The sequence below is a fragment of the Cetorhinus maximus genome, chromosome 12 (genome assembly GCF_964194155.1).
Source record: "Cetorhinus maximus chromosome 12, sCetMax3.hap1.1, whole genome shotgun sequence".
In the NCBI taxonomy this organism is placed as follows: domain Eukaryota; kingdom Metazoa; phylum Chordata; class Chondrichthyes; order Lamniformes; family Cetorhinidae; genus Cetorhinus; species Cetorhinus maximus.
This window is the reverse complement of record NC_135890.1, coordinates 89,916,222-89,942,085: the sequence shown is the minus strand read 5'-3', so window position 1 is coordinate 89,942,085 and position 25,864 is coordinate 89,916,222. Positions and strand designations below refer to the sequence as shown.

At 39.5% G+C, this 25,864-nt stretch overlaps 1 protein-coding gene across 1 annotated transcript; it reads right to left on the bottom strand.

Annotated features, from left to right (window-relative positions):
- Positions 1–6,807: 6,807 nt before the first annotated feature.
- Positions 6,808–14,060, bottom strand: lhx5 (LIM homeobox 5). The gene is made up of 5 exons (XM_078552867.1): positions 13,891–14,060; positions 11,829–12,052; positions 10,815–11,092; positions 9,906–10,071; positions 6,808–7,281 (listed from the first exon to the last, which is right to left on the bottom strand). Exons 1-5 carry the CDS (start codon positions 14,058–14,060, stop codon positions 6,896–6,898), a joined length of 1,224 nt encoding a protein of 407 aa, XP_078408993.1. The 3' UTR covers positions 6,808–6,895.
- Between the last annotated feature and the right edge of the window lie 11,804 nt (positions 14,061–25,864).

Genomic DNA, 25,864 nt, shown 5'->3' with positions numbered 1-25,864 from the left:
AATTTTTTGTCTCTCTGAATGCTGTAGCACCCACTGTGAAACTTGGGGCAGCGAGAGTCTACCATTGACTAGACTGAAGTTATACTTTAGGAGGGGCTTGTAACAAGAGAGAAAAATCTACACAAGGGACACAAGGGCAGAACTCTGCTTTCCTCTGGTTATTTTTCCAGTGTTGGGAGATTATATTAAAAAGACTGTTTATAAAATGCCCGGGGATGTTTTAATGGACCTCTGGGTGTTTTTTTAACTCCTGCTTCACACTGGACAATGCTCCATCGGTACGGCACTTTCACATCGCACACCGAAACGCTTTTGTAAAGCGGGGAGTGCGGTGAGCGGTCTAACTACAGGCTGAGATTGCTGGAAAGGAGGGAAAAAAGGCACCAGCGTTATCTCTAATGGTGAAATTAATGCACAGAACACGGCCACATAGAACAGGCTTGTCCAGGTTCCCAGGGAAACTGCTCATTATTTTTGATCATTAAATCTCAAACCATCCCAGCGCCACAATGTCGGACTGAGACTACATCACCAGATTTCTTGCAGCAATTTACATAGGAAGTTATGAACAGGAGAGGCCATTCAGCCTCTCGAACCTGTTGCGCAATTCCATTACCTCAAGGCTGACCTGTATCTCCACTCCAATCCCGAGGTCAGGGAACAGCTGTGTATCAAAAGGCAGATGTGTATAAGAAACCTCAACATTCACATTTACCGTATTATTTCATACAAATATCGACAGCAGTGATGTGCTGCGGGTCCTTTGCAAAAGACCCTGTACGTTATACTGGTTGACAATTCGAGTCAAATTAATGAGAGGGGTTCATAATCTGTGTTTTGGGTTTTAGACTGTGGGCTTTACCCTGAAGTCTATCACTGTTGCTGTGGATTTAGTTGGCCTGCTCTATGCAACGAATTGCGACATTTATCTGGAAATATTGTAAATATTCTTCGGAAATGTAAGAAAAAAAGCGCAAGAGAGACTTAGCCAAATTCCGCCACAACCGAATCCCGATGGAGGGGACTGGTTGAAAATGGTACTTTGAAAGAGAATCACACTTGAATTGGATGGATAGTGTCATACACCTTTCGGCTGCTGCATGTGATTAGACCACATGAGCCTTTAGGAGCTGTCTATGGTTCTGCACCGCACATCGTCAGGAGACAGACTCGGAATCTCTCAGATGATTGTGGCGCTCGATACTAGCATGCCCATGCTGGCCGATTGACCGGTGCTGAGTCTATGACCAGCACAGCTTACTTACTGTCCACGTCTACATCTGGACTAATCAAAGTGCACTGTTTGTAAAACAACCAACAGTACATTGCATTAACGCTGCTGGGGACCCTGGTACTTAGTATTTGTTAAAGTTAGGTCTATAAAAAATCCTGACGTGATCATACGTTCTGTAAAACATAAAAAAAGCAGGAACCATGAACAGTCATCATTCATTTCCACATATTCTACCATTTCCTTATTCGTTAAAGCTTCCAGCTTTTAGATATATCTTGATTCGCCTCCTCGTCTACCTCCATAGCTTTACCCAGTTAATCTTTTAAGTTGATTGTCAAAAGGGAAAAGAACGCTGATATTTTTCAAATCAGCCACTTGCTGTTCGTACCAATGATCTACTGTTTTTGACATTATACATTACCTAATAAAACAGCGGAGGATCAACTCTTGTGTCATAAATAATGCGCGGTTTAATTTATCACCATCATACGTTTTTATTAAGAAACACATAATAAATTGGGTTTCTTTGCACTTTCCAGCGCGTCGTTTCATTTACACGTTTTCATATCACACAAAGGTTGCTTAAAGGCGCGCTTCCTTTAACGTCTTATATCGAATTAAGCAATTGGAAAGGCTCACATTATAGTTAGTGGGTCAGAGCATTCACCAGAGAAACGAATTCTCCCAACCCCTTATGTATTTTAATTTATTCCAAAATTAGAACGTAGTTTTCATTTCTGGGTTATAATTTTTTGTAGTTGAACTTTACAAAAAAGAATGACAAGATGGATAGTTGACAAAATGAAGTTCCACGGTATGGACTAAATACTATGAAGATGAGGGAATGATTCTAACTGAAGTACCCCGACTGCCCGGTTATCCAAGCATTAACTTTCTGAGTTAACAATTACCAGTGATTAATGGAGGTTCCTGGTACTTGCTTCACCATGAAACCCGCCATAATTACATGATTTATTATCTACAGTGCTTTGTGCTGACCTGCACGAATCAAATCAATGAGCATATTGCAATAAACACTCCAAACAAACAGGAAATGGACACCCACCCCCGTCATTATGGGGTTGGAATTTCACGTAATTATCCCTTCATAGACCAGGGTTGGGCCACAACCACATCCCCAACCTGAAACTTTTCACTGACCCACTTTTAACGATAGTGAGGTCGGCCCCTGTGCCATATGCGCATAAATGACTCTTTGCTGTAACACTATTGAATAAAGGGACCTAACTATAGCAAAACTAATCTCTAATCAAGTCAAATATGGGGGCACATGTATACAGCAGAAACAGTGAAGACTGTGGTCGCTTACATCCCAAAATGCTATGAATACCCAACACGGCCAACACATAGGCTGTCTAAATCATCACCCACAGGCTAAGGCTTGGCCTCCATGGCCCGCGTGAATGTAAGGAGAAAGTCTCCCATTGGTTGATGTGTTGCTAACACCAATGTGTGAACATTTTGGTTAACATTGAATAACCATTTTATAAATTACCAGGTACATTATGGGATCACTTCCAGCAGTTATGTAAATGCCTTATTACGACAGAACGCGCGTGACAACACCAATCACGGTACTTGCAAACACAAATCTATGCAATTATACAACAGATACATAATTACAGTGGATTAGTCTGCAAATAATAAAGGTTATAGGTAAAGTATATATATTGGCAGATTTTCGTTGAGGTACAAATGGATTTGACAAGTGACACAAACCAAAATGCTCAGAGTTGCAGGTGAGTCTTGTATACATCAACTTCAGGTGAAAGCATGTTTTTCAAATATCTAGCAAGCTCCTTATATTAAATATATCTGAAGCGCCGACACTCTATAAACGCTTCTCTTAATGGTGTAGCATCAGTTTCCCCTCAAACCAAACGCCAGTTAATTCCAAATCCATTGCATACATTCAAATGCAGCCAAGCGAACATTTTCTAAAAAGGCAGAACTGACATTTTTTTTCCAACATGTGATCAAACCGCATAAACTTTGAAGAGAAACGTCAGAAAAATAATTACAGAACTCCAAGCAGGAGAGGAGATAATTTTATTTGCTGTAAATTTCCATACAGTTCTATCCAGAGCCCAGGAGTAGGGATATTGGGGAATTTAAACCAGCCTTTAGGCATTACAAATGACCTTTTTGGATTTGCATTTGATTAATGCTTTGTGGTGTAACAGCTGGAACAAAAAACATAAGCGACTGCTTGACAGTGCAGGTTCAGGTGAATACCTTCTCCTGTTTTAAGACATTAGTTTGCAATACCTCGTGCAATAAACTGCATTGCCATTAATGCCGTCAAATGCTTTTGTTTTCCACTTATTTGCGTTTCTACTCCGAGTAGGTATCAATTTTCAGGTACTGCAAAAAAAAAAATCCACATCTACACAAAAGCCGTCTGTGTCTCTTCTGATGAATTTTGCTGGCCAGCTACCCGGGAGATTCATTCCTGAGTAGAAACCCATAAATCAAGAGGCAGCTCCCTATTGTATGCTACATCTTATGCAAAAAGGTGTTTCCAGTCAGTGCCAAAGGCTGCAAAATCCTATTACAACTGAGGTCATTAATTATAGAAAGTCGACAAAACTGAATCCTGCTATTTTTCACCGAAAGCTTGAAAAATTATACGGCACCTCTTCAAAACACACACAAGCGCGCAGATCGCAGACATACACCAAGTACATGCCAGTACGACCATTCATAGTACACAGACATAGGTGCGCACAAATACATGCTATATACACGCAGTCTGTAACAAAGGCATATCACATCTTAACATGAACCAAAGCACACTCATACAGGACACACTTTGAGTGCACACACTCACACACTTCATCTCATACACGCGCTCTTTCTCTCGCTCAGACTTGCTCACTCACATGCCCCTCCTCCCAACACCCAAAGACACATATGACACGCACATATCCTAATCTTTGTGAAGTTTGCAAACAAGGAAAACAACCAAGGTTGTACTAACTACAGAATAATTTCATTGGCACCATCTACATAACCGCGTTGATCACCGTCGTCAGACAGACTGTCGGCCTAAATCCAGCAGAGATACTGGCAACCGAACTTCAAATCGGCAGAAGAAAGCCTGCACAAATGGGTGTTCCCTGAAAATGGAATCCGTTTCTTAAATGGGGCACCATTTGGAGCACAAAATGGAACACAATGAAGTTTATGTCAACATTTGTTTTAGGTTTGTCATGTAATGTTCATAGAGTATTTATACTGTACCTTCACACCAGAACATCTGCACGCGAATGAAGATATAACTTATTTCAGATTGGGTTATTATATTCGCGCACATTTAAGAATTTGAAGAACATAGTGAGCACAATGCTCTCCCTTCAGACCAAAGCATGGTCATAACATTTTCATTGTTTTAGGGCATTCACGAATGGAACTAGCCTTGGCTTGTGGAAAACAGATTTGCATAAATCTACTGACTCAAACTAAGGTGAACAGATGATTTACAGAAATACCCAAGAAGCTAACAGAAATCACCGTGTAGTCAGGGGAATACCATTACACGGCTGGGGTTCCCAATGTAAACTTGGGGTTAAATCCTGTACGCAACACTTGGATAATGTACATTTAAGTCATTAGTCTTCATAAAGCTTCTCGACTATTCCCTTTCCGTACACACCATTGGGGTTCATTTGATTGATGGCTCATTGATGATAAACCCAACACAGCTTAAACACTCTTACAATGAATATGTCCAACTGGAAACTAGGTTGCAAAGATTCTGAAGGAAATTACAGTACAATATTAAATATACTTCGCTTCCTGTGAAGTATCAGTGAAAACATTTAAGCTAATACTGACAACAAGGCGCTGTTGGTAGTTGGCCTCTGAACTGCATTTTCAAACATGGTATTGGTCTGCACTTGACTAAAAAAAATGCACACACGTGGTGCATTGGTGTTATTTTAGTTCGAAGAAATTACTAATAGGTTAAATATCATATCTCCATTTTGGTAAAATAGATCTGTGAAAAAACGAAAACATCGAAAAGGAGAACATGGGGTAGCTCGCTCATCATATCCCCACAGTCATTAGTCTGGAGCCACCCTTTTACCTGCGCTATTTATAACTCTTACTGGCGGCCCATCTAACATTAACCGAAAATTCTGCCCTTCGCCACCTAGTCTTTTTTACCAGGTGTATCAGGAGTGCTGCAAAACACAGAATGAGATTTTTTTTAAAAATTGCGTTCAGTTCATAAGAACAATGTAACATTTAACACAATCTAACAATTTCATTCATACAATAAATGTAAGTTGTATCCTTAGAAGTTGCTGGAATCACAGTGCCTGGTTAGCAAAAATTATATTGGAGATTTTAACCGCTTCGATCGTAAAATCGTTTCACTCAACTATACCTTTGTTGGTCTTCAATTTAGCAAAATACCTCGAAAACTGAGGCCAAGTCATGTTCATTTTATAAATGGTGTTTGTAACACCTTTTAAACCATGCATACATTTAGGCATACAGGAACAAAACGACAATCAGTCATATTTAACGGCCTAAAGCGATACATATTCGTTTTATGCCGGACTTCCAATAACGTACACAATAAGTTTGATAGGGGACGGCCAAAGGGGCCGCCATTGAAATATTGTAATAGATTGCAGAATAAGACCTTGCATAAATATACCGCCAAGGGTTTAACCCTTCTTTTATGAGTAATGTCCACTGAGGTATCCAGTATTTTGTGCACACGGTTAGAGCAGGATGCCTGAATGAGGCGAGATTATTACTGCATCATTTCATCAAATCTATTTGTATTTAATTTCTAGCTCTATGGATGGCACATTGCGACAGGAAGAGTGACAATCGTTTAATCTATTATCAGTTCTGGCAGTGTAATAATGAACCAAAGTTACTGTGAGGTGCGGATGAGCAAATATCTATAATAAATCCCATCTCCCACCCACACTTTTCAGCATGATAGAGAATTCCCGAAATAAAGCTTTCTAATCGCTGTTTGTTAAAAAAAGGATATTTATTCAAGTGTTTACTTTTTTAACATCAATGGTGACAATTTTACAATTAATTAAAGAAATTTAAAAAGGTGTCACGTAGGAATCTCCAAGATTGTGGGATGGGAACTAACTATCCAAAGCACTAAAAGTGATTGTCATCATCGATGCCAGGTTTTCTATGACTGATGGAAACATGGATTGTCAGATGATGGTGGGTGGAAACTAAAACGATCTTTATTCACATTAACAACAGAACCAGTAACTCTATTAATATCCAGTGCCTTCTGCCCACTCTCACTGCGGGGCGGTGCAAAGTGGCAGCTCCAGGTTTCCCAGCAGGCAGTTCCTCTCCCAGAGTCCCCTGCGCATACCGGATGTGCCGCCATCTTGGCGGCACGAATGACACATGCGCAATGCCAACTTCCACCTCCCTCCCCGGCGAATGAGGTCACTTGGGTGTGGGAGAGGGAGGGAGCGGGTGGAGGAGGTGGGAGTGGGTGTTCCCCCCACTCCTCCCTCCCCCACCGCGCTTTACTGCTCCCGGGGGCTGTGACGAAGTGTTTGGAGAGAGGTGAAAGTTCAGTGACTTTAATGCCAGAGCCGCAGTGATCATTCCCGTTGACTGAGCCGAGCGGAGTCGCCCTCACCAGACCGCCGTCTCATTCAGCTCCTGACTCGGATGTGAGAGCGGCCCGCTGTAGCCACTGTTGCTGGACATGGAGAAGGGCGGGCTGGGTCCTCCGCTGAACACTTCGCCCGGGATCGGGTGCAGCGGCCCGGTCATACCTGGCTCGGGGCTCGGGGTGTCAGGGTGGGAAATCATGTCCGTATACCTTTGGTTTTCGCTGCCACCGATAGTGGGAGGATGGTGGCCGGATAAGGGAGGTTCAAGTACTCCGAGTGAGGTCCCCCCAGGTCCTGAGGACTGCATGTAGCCGGAATCCGCCGGCGAGTGTGCTTGAGAGGACGGTGGACCGTGCGGGAAAAAGTCATAATTCGCAGCTGGGCCGTAGTAGTCGCCCTGATAATCTGCGTGGGATAAAAAGAGAAACGGGTTTACCTTTGCAGTTAGATTCCAATTTAATTCATTCAGCATAATCATTTCTATGGGATTCTTCAAAACAAGGCACAATTTCATCTTACATTCCAGGGACATTTCTTTACCACCCCACCACTCGTGTACCGTTTAGATTAAAAAGATGTACAGAAATGTGATACAGTTGTCCATTTAGATGTAATGAAAAAATACATTCAGTTTAAAATATTACCAGAAGTTAAATTAAAATGGCTTGATTCAGTCCTCCAGTGAGGACTTGTTTCTCCCAATCCATCATAATCACAAGTAAACCTTATCAACTGCACACTCAGGAGTGTGGTGCTCATGTTCTCACTAGCAAATGCAGCTCAGAAGTATGACGCTAGCTTGTTTGAAAACTTTGCTGTAGACTTTAGTTTCCTATTTTTGGCCGACGTTTAAAATGCAGGGCCAATCACAGTGTGCAAACAATTCGTGCATGACATGCTTTCGCATTCATTGTGAAAAGGCAACATCTTTCGGATTTTATAATCAGATGTGTAAAGTGACCATGATTAGAATGTTACTCTTCGCTCTCTAGACCCTATTCCCACGCAGAGCAAATATGATTTGCGATTTACTATTATTCATCATGTGGTCATTATTACTTTCGACCAATATGAGTGACCTGATAGGAATGTAAATCCATTGACTTACCAGTTACAAATTAAAGTTAGTTTTTAAAAATGTTTGGACGGCTGGTTAAAAATTACTGAAGTAAAAAATGTTAACAATATTTGTAGTTTTAGAAGGACTGATTACAATTAATGGTAGAAGACAAAATACGGAAACTTAAACGCTAGCATTCAAATGATACTTCCTGGTCTTATGATTTGCTACATCAATCTTGTAACAAAAGCCATATTGGTTTAAGCGAAGTGTTAGTTTAAGTAAAATCTGATGTCACTAACTACATATCTATAAAATCTAATGTTTGTACATGAAGGTGTCAAGTATAATACCATAGATTCCAAAGGTATATAAATAGACAAAAAGCACAACCACAGAATTGATTTTTGCAACCTGTTGATGCTAACCCTTTGTTGATCTTACAGCCGCAATTTTGATATTCCGCAAAATTACAGCCAAATTAATAGAAAAATAGTGCCTGCTTCTGGTAAGTTTTTAAAAATATTTTATAGGAGTGCCAAGAATTTCCCTGCTGTCTAAATGCGACTAAAAGTAATCTCTTATCTGTAAGTTCTATTAGGTATTGGCTATTTCGTGCAGTAATAAGTTTTCATATTAACACACGTGACACATTTCTACCTAAAGGATTCTTAACACTTACACCACTCAGCAATGGGAGAAAATTGTAATATACTAAATGTGGATTTATATGTTAGACCATTGGACAAAGTAATGGCAACTGTCAGCGCGGCTGCAGTCAAAATGTACTTCATATTACTACTGTACTTAACAGGGATAGATACATTTGGGAATTTCTCGTGGGTACGTAGAGTATATACTAAGAATATTACATTTAATTCGCTAAAAATGTGAAGCACGTTAATTTTATAAAGGTACTGTTTTAAATTTGGAAGCAGACGGTTGCAGCAAACGGCAAAGAGCAGAGCCGTGGCGCTCTGCAAGTGATCCTCCATATGCTCCAAGAGTTCGAGGTAATTGGAACAAATCCTGGGTGAATATCCGACAAAAGACTGCAGCTGTAGCTTTGTTCGCGGAAACACAAGAGAAAGTGCACGCTGAATGGGCTAGGCTTCTCTTCAAAAAGACAGCTTCATCACAATGCATTGCTTTATCGGGCGCAACTTGGCCAGCGCCGGAGCGGAATCTCTTACGGGGGGTTGGGGAGGGGGGGGATTAAAGAGCTCAACAGGCTGCGATCATTCACTCAATAATACCCGTGCAGATGCCACAAAACGAGTGAGAAAGTCATAGCAACCGAGCACCTTAGACCACTCGGATCGTACGCACGTAAAGGACGTAAACTAAGCGGTTATCTATTGAACTCGTGGGTTATATCTGGAACTGTTGCGACGCAAAAAAAAACACACAATGCTTAAAGGTTCCAGTGAAACATCTAGATAGCAAAAGGTTTAAAGAAAAGGTGCCTGGGGAAGGGAGGTGATCATTACATAAACAAATGATTCAGGCAATGCAAAGTGACAAACACATATCCGAACTGTCCTTCCCCTGAGTGATGTATCTGGGTTCTTTGTAAAGCTCTAAAACTATGGCATTTTGTAGCAAAGGAGTTCAAACTATTTTTGCCTTGTCCGCATTAATGCGGTTAAACACGAAATAAAATCCCGAGACAGGAGACAACTCCAGACTCAGCAAATTCGAATCGGCCGATAACCTAGATGTAAAGCAGGAGCCTCCTTTGCAGCCGAATTGTGCTTCGCGTCTAACGTTCTGATTGTGAAGAAAATCAGAATAGATTGTGGCAATTTAACGCCGAGAGGTGACATACAAACTCCACGTCCCAATGAAAACAAAGGAGGGAGAGAAAACAGTGATATTATAGCACCTGGCAAAATAAAGTGGCCCTATCCAGACACTGCCTCTTTAACAGCACATAAACTCTTTTGGAAGTTGAATGTTGTGAAAGTACCTCCATAGTAATTGTAGGGAGCAGAGCCCATCATTTCCGATTCGTCCAGGCGCCCTCCCAAAGGACGCATGCGCCTGGGACTTCGGAAGAAAGCGTGCCGCCGTGCACCCAGAGCACTCAACTGCTTCATCCGCCTCTCTTTAGATCTTCTGTTCTGAAACCAGACCTGCCAAAACAATGGCCCGCTCTTTAATGGAAATATAGCAAGTGCGTTTAATAACACCTACCTATGTAAACAATGAAGAGTAGGACAGCCCAGTTCATGGAAATCACTTTCTTTCTGTGTCTGTTGATTAAACCAATACCTTTCCATTGTGTGTAGAAAATTGACGTTGCAAGCAATAATTTAACACTTAACCGGGATAGAGCCAAACCCTTTTGTTTTAAAAAAGTTCTTTTTTAAAAAAACAGAAAAAAGTGAACAATTTGATGATGAAAACGTTCTAACAATTCTGATAGGCTTAAAAGATTGACGTTAGGAGGAAATCGATCGCGTCAGGAAGGATCTTAAAAAGCGTTAAGTGTAAATGCTATGGGTAAAAACAAAGCATCAGATTGATTATGTGTGTGCAGGGAATTAGTCCGGGCATTGAGCATAATGGCATTGTGTTCATCCAGTGCCCGCACTCTCTCAGTGGTGCCCGTGCACAACTGAACTGTTCTTTACACATTTAAAGTTTAATGTGAATTCTTGAAAGGCGTCCTGGGATAAAATGAAACGCAAATACTTTGTGGATTAAGCGTTCCTCCTATAAATCAACATTTTCAACAAAGTATATTTGATTCGAAATATTTGCATCTTTGCTTAAACATCTAAAACGTTTCTTTTAAAAACAGTAACGCTGAGAGTGATGATCACCGTAACAGGTAAAGTGGTTCAGGGCCGAAAAAGCAACGATGTGGTGGTACCTGAATAACCCGCATGTTGAGGCCTGTTTCCTGAGCAAGTTGCTCCCTGATGTGTCGGGTGGGCTTCGGGGTAGCGGCGAAAGCGGCCTTTAATGTTTCTAACTGCTTTGCTTTAATGGTGGTTCGGGGTCCTCTCCGCTTGGTACCCATGCTCTGCTCCTCGTTCTCATTATTCTGCGTCTCTTTGTCTGACGAGGTGGAATTGTCCGTTTCCTTTGTATCATCCAGATTCTGGTCTTGGATATCAGGCGATAAACTCCGATCTGTACACGAAGATACTGAAAGACACAAACGGCTTTTATTAACCTGTCAGAAGCAGGCTTCCGTGAAAGCTGCTATTGACGTTTCACCAGCAGGAAAAGAACAAACTATATAACATCGGCTAGTATTACCCTGGAAGAGAGATGACTTTCCAACAAGCACAATGTAATAATCCAAGTCATTAGCTACAATTTGAACATATCTCCAATAGGATGTGAACAGATGCACTTCCCCGAAACACGTGTTTAATGTTTTCATTTTGGTTTTAGTTCCCCATTAAAAAGCTTTGAGAGGTTACTTTCATTTTTAACGAAATATTTTATTTTGTGTATTTTCACATCATGCAGTTGCAATTTCATACGGATCAGAACTTCCAGGAGAGGATACTGTGTTTGTAAAATGGAGTGATCCTCGATTTTGACTTTACACTACACCCAAGTACAAATGGAAAACCTGAGAGGTATTTCCGGCATATGATGCCCTTATGCAATAAATGATCTCAAAATCTTCTTGTAAATAGAGCATCAAACGCGCGGCATGTGGTCAAAGTATATAGGATTTTTGCATTGCCCCGGAAAGAGGCCATGAGGATTGTATAAAGTTTCCCATTACACAGACCAGGGAAAAGAGAAGCCAAGGGGGGAAATGTATTAAGGTGTTTTAAATTAGTGACACCTCATAAGGGAGGAAGACAGGTAAAATCAGCACCCGTCTTCCATTAACATTAGGTGTTGATAGAAGTACGGGCCTTACCTGAATTTAAGTTGGTATCTTTTAAACTGTTGGTGCTCAAATAGTCTTCTTTGCACACAAATTTGTTTTCGTCGATAATATATAGTTCCTCTCCAGTCGACAGTTGTTTATTACAAACCATACACGTAAAGCAGTTTAAGTGAAAGACTTTATTTCTTGCTTTTCTTACGAGGTCACTGGGAGAGATACCTTGACAACATCCCGCACATTTCGTACCAAACCGCCTGTAAACAGAAATGGGCGCCATGTAAATATATATTACCTCCATAATTAAATAAGCCTTTACCATCTCATTGGGAAAATTGTGTAATTAGGACAATCACGAGGACCTAATAATTATAAGCAGTTCTTCGAAACTGACAGAACTGCTTCGCTTATGGGAAGCGAACAAAGTGTCTTCAGCAACGGGTCAGTTTATTCCTTCTGTTATGAATAAAATGCGTTTCAAGAAGACTTGAAGAGGGCTCTCATTTGCATTTAAACTGTCTTCACTTGCACCTCACTGTTTAATGCTTGCTGTGAAAGTATCCTTCTGTCCTTATTTGAAGAACAAAAAAGCTCCTTTTGAATTATGAATAGATCCTAATACTCTTTATAATTAATGTAGAATGGAAACACGATAGCAAGCCACAAGTGAGAACGGATCATGAAACAGTTCATAATGACAAAATTAAAATATAGAGTTAGAATATCAAAATGACCATTGCCCTTAGAGGTGAACGCATTAGATTGCATAAGAGGTCTGCGATATACATAGAAGCATGCACCACATATATATGCACTGAGAAAAGTAAGTGATATCGGAAGATACTTGTGAACATAGTCCCCTGATGTTTAACTTGAGCGAAAGTTTGTTTTTCAATTATTACTATTTTAAGCTGATTGGTTGTGGGTCGGAGAAAATGCAGGGGATTCCGGGACAGGATTTGACAGAGGCCAACAGCCTCCAACCTCTATTTCTCTGAGGCTAGAACACCAAAAGTAAGGCATAGCCCGACACTATCCCTGTCATTTCTTGCCGCATCCTCAAAAGCACAGCTGCCATATAAACCGATTTTATGACAATGACGTTGATTTAGTAAAAGGATTAGAGATCATAAGTCATCTTTGTCTTATCCGCGAGGTGTAATTGGTTCATTTGCAGCTTAACAGAATCATGAGATACGTTTAACGTGTTGCTGCATTAGGCGCCTTAAAAGAATCGTTGTTTGCAATTGGAAGGAGCCAGAAAAAGAAAAGTCCTATTCTTCCTATTTAAGTGCACGTCGATTAGGCCCAGTCATAAAGTGTTCTTTCCAGACACCTGCAGTTTACGTTCGTTTTTAAAAAAAAATAAAACACGCTTTTGCGGTATGTCCATCACTTACTGAATAAATAAAAACATCATATTAAACGCCTTTGGCATTTGAATTAAAACTTGGACCGAACTTCCTTTCGCTGGCACTGCCTAAAACCTTTAAAAGTTTCCAAACTTTCGACATGCACCAGTGCGATTGTGAACAGGTCACAGTGTAGCTTGCCATATACCTGAGTCCCCGTTTAAATGTCCTCCGTGTTGGCTGTGTGTGTTGGAAGGTGCACGGAAGGTTGAATAGACCCGGAAACAATTAGATCCACTGAGCGTAACCACCAGGCTGGAAATGATAGTTACGAATGTTTAGCTAAATAGATTTAGATCGCATATTGCGGTATTGTAATCCCGGGTGAAAACAATTTGGACTGTTTCGTGTAACATCCAAAATATCATTAAAGTTCTACGGCCCCAACTAAGCCTTTGGAGGCCTGTACGGGAATCAAAATCGAAATGTGTTTTCTTGGTTTTTGCTGCTGTTATTATTTAATTACGAGCTTTTAATTATCTTTTAAGAGTTATTCAAACTCAGCTCGATAATTGGTCTATGTGTGCGAATGGACGACACACATTCAGGGGACAAACAGTGTTCACCGGTCTGATGGGTTTCACATTGTCAGATGTGCTAAATAGAAACACAATCATACGTGGTGAATGTTTAAAAGGAATCCCTGTCGCTTTAAAATGAGCACGGAACTTCATCGAACTCACCTGAAGAAATCGTTTTTACAATAAAGCTTCCCTTCTCTTGAAAAGCATTTTTCAGTCAAGTTGCACTTGCATTCACAACATTGGACGCACTTGATGTGCCAGGCTCTGTCCAGCACATTTAGGAGGAACCTATCTAAAATAGGCCTCTCACAGCCAGCACAGTGCACCATCGTGGTTTGCTTCAGGGATACAATCTTGTCTTTTCCTTTGGAAAAAAAAACGTAATTTCAAGTGACTGCAGATTGTACTTTAAAAATCCAGTTGCTCCGTTCAAGTTGCTCTTGTCAGGTCCGCAGCTGCTACTTTACCCTTCTCTGCCGAAGCTGCACGCTTTGGGTCCGATTGCTTTTTCTCCCTGAAGTTTGAAGGAGCTGGAAAATGCAAAATAATCCTCTTTTACTCTCAGATGCGCCTGCTAGCAGCTCATCTTGCTTCTTGAAGCTATCCTTACACATTCAGCAATCAACTCAAAATCATCCTATCTGGGGTAGATGGGACTTTTTTCGGCGCTCATGCTGTCTCCATCATCTTTGTGTACGAAGCTGTAATTCGCGCATCCTTATTCAGATTTGGTGACGTTTACCGCTACGTACAGGATGTGCCGCCCAATCAGAGACACGCTACCATAGAAACGCTTAATTTATAGCATATCTAAATTGACTGCAACGTTGTGTCCGCACAGAGGAAAACAGCCCATTACCATTGTGGGTGTTAGGTTACTCGGTGCCTAATATCTTAAGTAAGAATGTCCTCCTATTCCCCTCTTTCTGATATGAAGATTTTTCTTTTGTCCAACTAAAGGACGTGGTTTTTGGTAAGTTAACATCTTCTAGGTCGGGTCACCTTTGTGAACAGCGTTTATCCTCGCCAGAAACAGAATCAGAAACCTAGGTGCCCAAATAAAAGCCAACTAAGAGATAAAGGTCTCTTTGCATTAGTTTAAAGATCAGAATCCGTGCTCTTTGTCAAATGATATACAGAATTTGGATGCTAAATACAGTAAACGCTATGTCTAGCTGCTAGCCTGGGAAAGGATCTGTCTGTCGCTTTCTCTGTAAAGGCAACTTTATCTGATTGGTACTAATGGTTATAAATTGCGAGGTAATCGATTAAGTGAAATGTGTTTTGTCGTAGACTGCTTATTTAAATATGTATTTGGGAAAAAATCCGAATGTAAGGACCTCTTAAAACTTTCCTGAAAAATGAATTGTTTTTGATTGTGTCCAATCGGCAGGGTGATTTTCCAACACACATTTAAGAAGCGCATTTTATGTTTCCCTTCTAGTCTATTGTGTTAGTTTTATTACATGTTAAATAAAATTAAAAACATAGAATCAGCAGGTTTGCGTGTTATTTTTACAAACTGAAATCGTTTCTGGAATTCACACATCTATGCCTCATTAACTTGCATTTTAGCCTTTTGGATGCGGCGACGAACTGAAATATGTGGTTCATTTTTGGAGGGAGCAGCGATTTCCATACATCTCCCCTTGTAGGGTAATTAGAAAGATATACAGGGTGGATTAACTTTGTAGACTTAAGTTCACAGTTAAAAGGGTGGGCTGACAAGTGCCTGACAAAGCAACTGCTAATGGGAACAGAATGAAGCTGTTTAATTAGTCATTTCATTTACTGTCTTGGCTTTATCACCTTTGCAGAATAACAAACCAAACATGTTGTATTTACTCACAGTTACATATTTTACCTATCTCTCCACAATTCCTTACCGTCTATGCTGTAAGAACTCTGATTTAAAATCAGAAATCTAAGGTAACATATAAATTGGCACAGTGGGGTTATTAAGTAATTAACAGCTTAGGCATTTAGGGTGTTGATGTAACATCTGAAACTTGATCTGTTGCACTTTCCTGAGTTGAATTTCGGTAACTGGAAGCGAACCAACTCTTGGACGGGGAAAGGGACAACGAGGGAAACTTTTGAAATCATCAATTATGAAGTACCATTCAACACTGCAACTTTTGATTAAATTCAGTTCTGTACATTTTGTTAGCTCTGGCACTACGACGTGACCGAAGGATGGAACATGACGCATATACATGTTTCATTAGGTCAGTAATACGCAGCTATCTGTAATATTAGATCCCATGTTATACGATAGTTACAGCAGGTTTTTTTTCATTGTATTCAATGCGTACAAATATTCGGCCTGCTCACCAGAGGCTGGCTGACTTGCTCTCTTGGTAACAGCACGTTACACCTGATTACCGATAAATACATGCAATTTACATTTACTAGGCGTAATACGCAGATGCCATTTCTCGATGCCATAAACGCCACTGTGCATGTTCAAATAAGCATGGATCAGGCTCTTTAATCACGATTCAAAACAAAATATTCACGCCAGGGTACAAAATAGCACGAGTTGTTCTCATTATGCATATGTTGTGTATTACAGTTCATCGATTTATCGTGGATTAAGCAACTCTACGTAGGGATGGTAACACCGAGTGGAAACACTAACCCATATTGGGCAAGTCATACACCGTGCCAAATATGTATACTTTTAAATTAAAATAAACTTCGCATTACATTTTTGAGACTAGAAGTGTTATGCTTGCAAATAAGGGCGGATTATCCTCTTATTTGCTTATTTGGCTTGGAGGGCAATGCCAAACAGATAGATAATCTTCTACTTGTTATTTTTTATAGCATAAGGCGTCGCAATAGTTTCAAAATATTCTCCGTTCCCAATGCAGATTGAAGGGAAGAACTGATTCTTTGTGTGTTTTTTTTTAAAATTGGCATGAGTATTTATTTAACAGAGACAATAAAACGGCCATGCATTGGAAGCACAAATCATCTACATAACATAACTAAAGACAATTTGATGCCGATGGTACCAACGTTCAACAAACTGTTCCGTTTTCATTCGTGTTAATTCATGTGTAGTGGGAAGTGATTATTTTGACATGGAACCCCAAGTCGTTTCAAATCTGCAGTGTAATGAACCCGAGGTCACGTTTCTGTGACGTTTCAGAAAAGAACAAAAGTCTGAAAAGGGTTAGTTTAGCTGCAAGATCAGAGCGCACATATATGTGCATTTTGTGTGGCAGAGGCTCAGATCTTTTTGAGCCTTTGTGGGTGAAACCATCAGCAAGTTATTTTTGAGCAGGTGGACTCGGTTCCAACTTTTATCCTGGCCCGGGCTGCACCATTTGTGAAAGACTTGCATTTCGTTTGCATAAAAGAGCAAAGATGCCGTATAACACATTCCGGCTTTAACTATTTGTACATTTGAGAAGTAATCTGGCGCCCCATCTCAGCCATAAAAGAACATCGCCGGTTATACGCCCTCCAGGTTGTATAGCAAATGTACGGAATGCACTCAATTTTCCGCTTTGTAGCTAAGCAAACTAAGATCAAAATAAAAGGTATACATTATTAAAATAAAACAGTCGCCTCTCTGTCCCTATTAATAACGAACAAACGCGTGGCTGAGCAACTCAAGGACAGCTCGTTGCATCTCCAAAAACACTTTAATACACTGTGATGCCTTTAGTTATAATGGAACAACTTAATTTCTGTTTAGTTAAACCCTTTTATGCCCTGTAACCATTGCTGTTACCCCTGCATGCTTTTCAGCATTTTTTCAGCATCACATAAAGCTTAATGTTTTACCGAATCCGTATGTTGTAAATGTTTTGAATAATGATACCAAAACATGATTTGTAATGGATGGAAAATGCCAATCATCCCTATTTTTGAAGCAGCTTTATTCAGTAATTATCATGACAATAGAGTCGGTAAATGATTATTAATCAATAAACCCAATACACGTCATATAATAGTCGCCCGATTACAGAATACTAAGCATAATTTTACAGATAAAATATTTGGGGATGGCGTGTATTATAAAAAGCAAAACATTTGCGGGCTGATTTTATTTAAAGCGACGCACAGAGTAAGGACGTAATTCTAATTCTTAAAGAATCATTTTTAAAAAAAAGCTGCACAAGCAACGCGATTAGGGGAAGTTATTTTGCTCTGTGTGTGCGATTTTAAAGTTAAACAAACCCAGCATGGCCCTTGTAAATCGTCTAGGCTTTTATAAGTGACTGCTTTTCAAATGATAAATTTAAATAGTTCTCAGCATTCATTACCACTGCTTTGATATCAGCGAAGCGTGAGAAATTGCATATAGTACTCTTGCACGACTGCTTCAACCAAGGACTGAGGACAATCGAAATTTGATTCCCTCACCGAGGGGAGAAAACATTGCCTCTGCATTAATCGTAAGTTACATCGTTTGAGAATCTATCTATTAACACTGATTTTTCTTGATATCCAAGATCAGTACGTTCGCTACAGTACTGCCAGAACCTCTTCAAAAATGCAATTCCCTTAAGTAATTTTATAGTAAACAGACCAACTCTTCTGGGAGAGCTCTAACTCCTTTAAAACATATAACATTTATTTTTATGTGGTCAGATATAATTAGCTCGTCCCACTTTGCGGTGGGAACGTCAGTTTACCCAGAAATCTTTTCACTCACAAAACAAGGGAGAAACAATCAGTCATGTATATTAAAATCAATCAATTACTTGTCTCATTAAGAAAGCATGAGAAAGAAAAACAGAGGCACTGTGAGCGTGTGCAGTCATATTGCAGAACAGAACTGAAAAGGATTTTTCAGTATTCCCTAATGATGTGACTGGAAAACAACGCAAGGTAATATGCGCAGATTTTAAGTAACATTGCTTTGGGAGAAAGGAAAACGTGGGGGAAATTACTTGAAATTAAATACGGCCATAAACAGATCAAGTATTTCATATTCCTTATTTTTTCGTTTGGTTTTTGAGAAATATGCAGAGTAAATATGTATGCAGGTACACAAAGCTTTAAATAGCACGAATATTTACGTATTTCAGATGTGCCTTCAGTAGTGATAGAGACTGATACATTTGTGTTTACCTGGTCTTTTGGACTTGCTGTAAATGAAGGTGATACAGCGTTACTGCCCCATTTACTGTTGTTTGGAAGGTGTTGGAAAACGCTGAAGCGCTCCACTAAACTGGCTGGCACCCGCTCAGAGCTTAGAGCGATCGAAGTCAAGTGTAGGAGCTGCTCGCCTCGGGCAAGCAGCACAGACTCAGATGGTATCAGAAGAATTTGCTTCCAGGGATTACAAGAGAAAGATCTTCTTTTGTATCATCTCAGATGCCATTTTGAACGCTTTTCCCCAATAGCTACTTAACAGCAATGCGTTTTTCTTTATTATTATTTTAGTTTTTTGCAACCGCGTATTTCCAAGCAATGTTGTGAGGATAGCCAATACGAAAACAATTAGCGAAAGTAATTGTAATTCTTTTGGTCGAATAAATTCAGCGATGGGTGCTGCGCACTTGATACATGCTTAGTGTTTTATTTAGAAGTTTTGACACCTCAAAAGCAGCGCCCCTCTGATTTACAGCCAGAGAGAAGTCTGGAACTGTATTTAAAAAGAGCACTGTTTTTATACGTTTAGTGCTTTTAGACATGCCCCGCCTTTAAAGAACCGATGTACTTACCTTATCTGCAAATATGCTTTGATAATTGATTTTCTTTCATAGACTATCTTCATCCTAAAGTTTACAAGGAGTTTGGGACGGACGTCAGGGGATCCTGCAATTTGTCAGGAAATGCAAATACCTGCTGATTTTAGTCCAGTGACCGAAACTCAAATGACTTTGCGGTTGATCTGGATGACCCCTCGTTACATAGTCAACACCAGCCTTCGCGTTTTACAATCATCTTGGTTATTTGGTACAATTATTAAATAGACAATGAGTCAAAGAAAATACTGACTAGCCATTGTGCATTGAGAAAGCACAATGATGGTTAATAGTATAGTCTACGAGACGATGGACTATAATGTACTGAGGTTGGACGAATGCTACATATTTAAAACAAGAAACTACCTTGTAACAAAAATAAAACTATTTGGAAATTAGAATTATGTTATTGGGACGTAAATACTTTTAGAGTTGACTAACATCAATCGCATAAAATTTACGATAAATGTATGATTGCGCTACATTCGCGTGGTATAGGTTTTTTTAGGTTGGGATTAATTACATGGACCTTAAATGGGGCTGGAAATAAGTTTTAAATTGAAAACTATTTTACATTAGAGCAGAAACATAAGGATGGAAACTATGAAAGCTTGAAGATGTCTCTTTATTTATCCTGTATGCTATTTCTAGATGTTTCCTGATCCTTATTCATTCTCCCTTTCACTCGAATTCAGGTAAAAGTATTTTGGAATGTGAAAAAGGTAAACAGGAGTATAATGGCAAAGATCTCCAAGATTATAGATCACCTCAACGAACCCTTTGGAAAGGAAATCCTCCGTTTTGTTTGCAGCCAATCGAACTATAGCTTTCAAATGTTTCTCAAAGAAGAAAAGGTCATTATCTTCCGTTGAATAAGGATGAGATATATAAATGCCATCTCTTTTAACATGCATGGAACATTTCTTTTAACTTATTATGCAGGAACAAAGGACACGCGATGAAGATTTGAATACTGCAGCGGTGCTAGGATTTTTGCATAATTATTCATATAGAAAAATCTATATGCTTACATCTAAGATATATCGAGATTTAATTCTTAAAGAGAAAGCCCCTCCTTGTAAACCTATATCAATCATTCAAATAAAAAGACCTCTAGGTCACATCGTCCTAAACTGGTATATGAAGATTATTTATTAAGCTTGACACAACACTGTCATTTAAAATAGCTTCTTTACTTTCAGGAACAGTAAACGTTAACTGTCGAATATAGAAGGAACTCCCGTGAGAATGTTTATGAAGATTTAATAAGTCACTTGTTATGTAAATGCACTTACAAGAGCCAAAAGTAGAGATGCTGTTCCTTGGGGGTCTACATGAGGTGAATTGTTATTACCACAACAGTGAACTGAATGACTTTTATTTAGCACAGAATTGTGATTCAAGACGAAATGTAACATTGCCTTTCAGCAACTATGCATATTCCATTCTAAGTTGTAGACCATATCTCATGGCCTTCAGATCTATCTGTTCTTATTTGTAGGAGAACTGGAACTTTGTGAAAGATGTAGATAATTGGTGCGGTTACCTGGTGTCACTGGGAACCCCCAACAAGGGATTTACAATGTAATCTCCGTAATAGTATCATTTTTTTTCCAAAAACAAAAATAACGCGTCAATTTAAATAGAGACTGCAGTGAGAACATTTCAGTTTAGTTAGTTTGTATCAATATGTGGTTGGTTAGTTCTAACTGTGGTACGGTTTATAGTAATGATTTAAGTCTTAAGGTGGAAATCATTGAAGTGTATAAAGTAACCTATCAGAAAAAGGGTCTATTTCGCAAATCGTTCAGAGAACAAGTACATTATTGTCTGATCAATAATTACTTGTCAATTGCTTCATTCCAGACACCATAAAGGCCGAAAGAAACGGCATTGAGTCCTTATAAGCAGAAAGTAGTGTATAGAGGCAACGGGACGGGTAACAGTTGAATGTTGAGTATATTTCTGGAGTGGAGACCGCATAACTCAAGAGTGACAAAGTGAGTTGTAAAGATTTCGTTTACCCATCAATGATAAAACTTTGGATTTCACAGTCCTTCGAGTAACACTGATACGGGAAAATTGCACAGACATTTACTATGTTGAGTTTATTAAGATATGGAAAAGTTATAAAATAAGTAGAACAGTTGAAATAGCTTACGGTGTGATTCAGAACATGCACTGATATTAGAGCAGTTACTGTAGCATCTAAATTATTATCAGTAGTACCATTCCAAGTTGGAATAGTATAAAACTATTGTTTCTATCTAAAATCTCCTATCTGTTCTTATACATATTTAGTATTTTAAGTCATATTTGACCGAATTTGATTGTATAAAGTATTGTTTGATTGTTTTCATAATTGATAGATTCAATTTTCATTAAGTTTTGACTGACATGTTTTTAACGCCTTTCACATTTTCGGTCTCAGTTGTGAGTTTAAAGGTGATTTTAAAATAATTTTTTAAGGGTTCTGAACCCTTCACAATAGCATCATTTGTTTTTGAAAGCAAAACAGAAATTGCTGGAAACAGTCAGCTGGTCGGGTAGCATCTGTGAAGAGAGAATGATGGGGTTGTCGTTTCCAGTGGTTGGCCTTTAGTTCTGATGTGAACCCCAGCTTCCTCCCACCACAGATGCTGACTGACCCTCATGTGTTTCCTGCATTTTCTCTGTGTGTTTTTTAGATATATTTCAGACTTATAGCATCTGCAGTGCGGCTCTTAATTCTTTCAACAGAAACCTCTAACGAATGCAAAAGCAAACGATTCTCATCTTAATCATACGCTCTAATATCCACTGCTTGGAGGTAAGCTTACTACCTTTGTAGTTTCCATTGGACAAAGAACCTCATGGCTCCAGGAACAAAGTGCCAATATACAACGGTCAGTTGGCTCAATAAAATGCACAATTACCACGTTAGCTATTGGACCACCACAAGAATATTATTCATATTTAAAAACGGCAATTTTAAAAAAACCCTAAAGTTGGAGCTAACGCAATTCAATGAGACGCCATGTTGATTAGTTACCAACTTTAAAAACACCAGGGCATTTCCTTTAACTCTAATTTGAAAGTTGTGAATTGGTACCGTGGCCGGATTGCTCTGTGGGCAATATGGATTTAGACCAGTAAGTCCCCGCATCTTGAGTTTTCCATGGCCGAATGAGAGTCACGCAGCTTCCTTAAAGGTGCATCAATGGAGCGCCAGTCAACCTATGCAACCCCTCCAACCCTTTTAATGTTTTGGTTACAGCCCTAGGGAAAGATGTCTCCCCACCTCGTGACTCAGGAGTGAGTGACGATAGGAAAGGAGAAAGCACAGAGGAAGAGGTAGAGTTAACTTGCAAAATGTTCCAAACATTCATCGTTTCTAAAACAACTGCATTTCCTGTTAATCTGTTCTTTTGAAAATGACTTCAAAATATAACACTTGCACCAACATTGTGCGAGAATAGATCTAATATTCTCGTTTTAAACTGTTCAGTTTTTCCTGAGACACTCGAGCACGTGCATTGGAAAAACTGAAACGTTCATTGACTTCGGATCTTGTTTCTAATTATATCTTACATTGATTAAAACAATGCAGGCCCAGCAGTAAGCTACACTTGGCATCATAATGTATGCCACACCGTATCGTATAATTAAAAGCACAACAGAAAGGGTATTTCGGGTTCTGAACCAGGATTTCGGGATTCATTACGCTTGCTGATGCAGACACAAAGAAAGACCTGCCTTTAAATGATAACATAAAAGCAAAACACTGTGGATGCTGAAAATCTGAAACAAAAACAGAAAATGCTGGAAACACTCAGCAGGTCTGGCAGCGTCGGTGGAGTGGGAAACAGAGTTGAACAGGACCTGAAACGTTTACTCTCCACCGATGCTGCCAGACCTGCCGAGTATTTTAAGCATTTTGTTTTTATTTTGTTGCCTTGTATTTATGTAGCATTTATATATACTTCCCAAAATGCTTAAGCGCCAAATAAGTACTTTTTAAAAAAACTTTTGCAATGAAGGAAATATATTTGTGAAACCTTAAACTTTGCTGAAATAATTAATCCTTACGCCCTCTTTGCATTCTATTGTCAAAGCAAAATGTTAACACTTTTTGCATGTTTTATTATTAGCGAATTAAATCCGACCAGCTGGACTCGGGATCATTATTTTATTGCAGCACTGGACTACATCTCAGGCAACCGCATGTTTTAGCCAATCATTAACTGATGTCAGAAAAAAAAATCATTAGATCAGTACCAGGATGATATTAATATTGGTGATTTGGCCTTTTAAAAATATTTCAAGTTTAAGCAAAACAGATCAGATGATGAGAAACGTGACATGTCTGTGGTACCTAAAGCATTCATATGTTCACACATTCCGAATGGTGTTTGCTAGGCGAACTGATAATTTTCGTTTTAAATAGGCTTGATTTTATTTACCTAAAAGGCAAAAGATTGATTTTGAAGAAGTCCAGCGATCTAATAGCATTAACAAACTTCGAGACATGCAAACATCAGGAACTTTATCAGTTCCAAACACATCCTGATGTAGTAAAATGCTGGGCATTTATTATTTGCAATTATCAAAATATTATCCCTAAGTATTTCTTTACTTCAGAAACCATGAGACCTAATGTCACACTTCCTGCCTTCAGATCATTTTTATTTAAACTTCAAACATTATTAAGCAAACCAAAAGACTAGGTAAATGTCACATTGTAAGTTACATTTCTCAAGTTTGGTATTTAGTTATATTGAATTCTTACCGGGTTGTGTTAAATATACCATCCGAGGAGCATCTTTTCCCAATAATGTTTCATTTCCATAATAGTAACTCTGCTAATTAGGCTGGTGGATAAAGTAATTACAGAAAATCTGATTCAAACAGGGAGAGCTTTCGTACACCTGTATTCGATTTATTTATAATGCAATTTTAAAATCCATTTTCGGCTTTGCTCATTGCTTTATTATGCAAAGGAACCTGATAATGTTTCAATGCATACCGAAACTATATATGACATTATAGCATTACATTATTGTTTGCATGATCCCATGAATAATGACTCGGAGCTCCCAAATGAAAAGTTCATTCTTTCCTGTAATTCCTGATCTGATGACATCAAGTGGGTTACAGGGATTATAACCAGATGTGTTAACCATTTAATAGGGAGTGCAAAATGAACAGAAAGAAACACTTTAAAATGCTGGGAATTCTTGATTACATTTAGGAAAAGTACATAAGTAAAACGGTATATTTAGTGCGTACGTTATCACTATAGTTGAAGCTTATTGTTGGCATTCAATTGCAAATTGCTCGATTTTATTTATATCTGATTTAAACGAACAAAAATGAATAGGACTTTTCCTTTGTTGAAGTGACTAGTATCATACTTTACTGTTTGGATATTTGGTTCGATGTTATAATTTGTGAAGCATAAGACACGTTTTCCTAGAATTTGGGCTTGAGTGCTTGCATTGGCCAATAGCTTTTCAATAGGCAATTGTTGCACGGCTTTTGCTGGGGCGCTGCGCCTTTAAGGGCGGCGAGCAGCTGCTGGTTTGGGGTAATTGTTCACCAGGTGGGAAGGAGGGAGCGCACGCAGGGGAGAGCCTCGCGCCTCGCGCCTCGCGCCAGCTGGAAGCTCAGCTCGAGAGGAGCTCGCGGGAAAGGCGGGCAGGTGAGAGGAGCTCACGGCAGCTGAGGGGCCACCTGATTGGCTGGCGGGCTGCAGAGGCGCGCGCGGCTCATTAGCTTCCCGCCAGCTCGGCTCTGCTGCTCGGCGGCAGGGCGGCACTCCCCGGGCAGGGCGCCGTGGAGGGAACAAGAGAAGGGATCTCTTCTCTCTCTCCCTCCATCTGCCAAAGGGGCACAGACACTCACTGACCATCACTGCTTCTCCTTACTCACAGGTTGCGCTGCCCTGCATCAGAATATTTATTGAGTGATACCCGTTAATGATTAAGGCTTAAATGTTTCAGCATAAATTCCAAGGCAAACCCATATTTTGACAGGTGCAGAATCAAGCAATTACTTCAAGCACATTAACGAATTCGATACATTATTGCCCACAACTTAATTCCTTTTTAGCCCATGGTGAGAGGGGGAAGATGAGACTTGGAAACACGTATCACTTGCATTTTTATCGAACGTTAATAGTCCAAATCATTATTTGAAAATGCAAAAAACAACAAATCATTATTCAAATCTCGCTCAATAATACCTTTGCAAAGCCAAGTGCTCGACTGGCTTCCATCAGGGAGGGAATCCCATGTCACTGCGCCAGATGACTCAGCTTTGACATGGAGTCTTTCTGGAGCAGAAACGTAATGATAGTTGGGACATACGAGTTCCTAAGATAAGAACAATCATTCAAACACCTTAATATTAAGGTTACTCGAAAATTCACCATTGTACAGAGA

Coding starts and splice junctions, on each gene's coding strand:
- lhx5 (XM_078552867.1), bottom strand. CDS start 14,060: ATGGTGCACTGTGCTGGCTGTGAGAGGCCTATTTTAGATAGGTTCCTC. Junction 12,053..13,890: donor TGTAAAAACGATTTCTTCAG/GTGAGTTCGATG, acceptor TTCTGTTTACAG/GCGGTTTGGTACGAAATGTG. Junction 11,093..11,828: donor AGATACCAACTTAAATTCAG/GTAAGGCCCGTA, acceptor TGTGTCTTTCAG/TATCTTCGTGTACAGATCGG.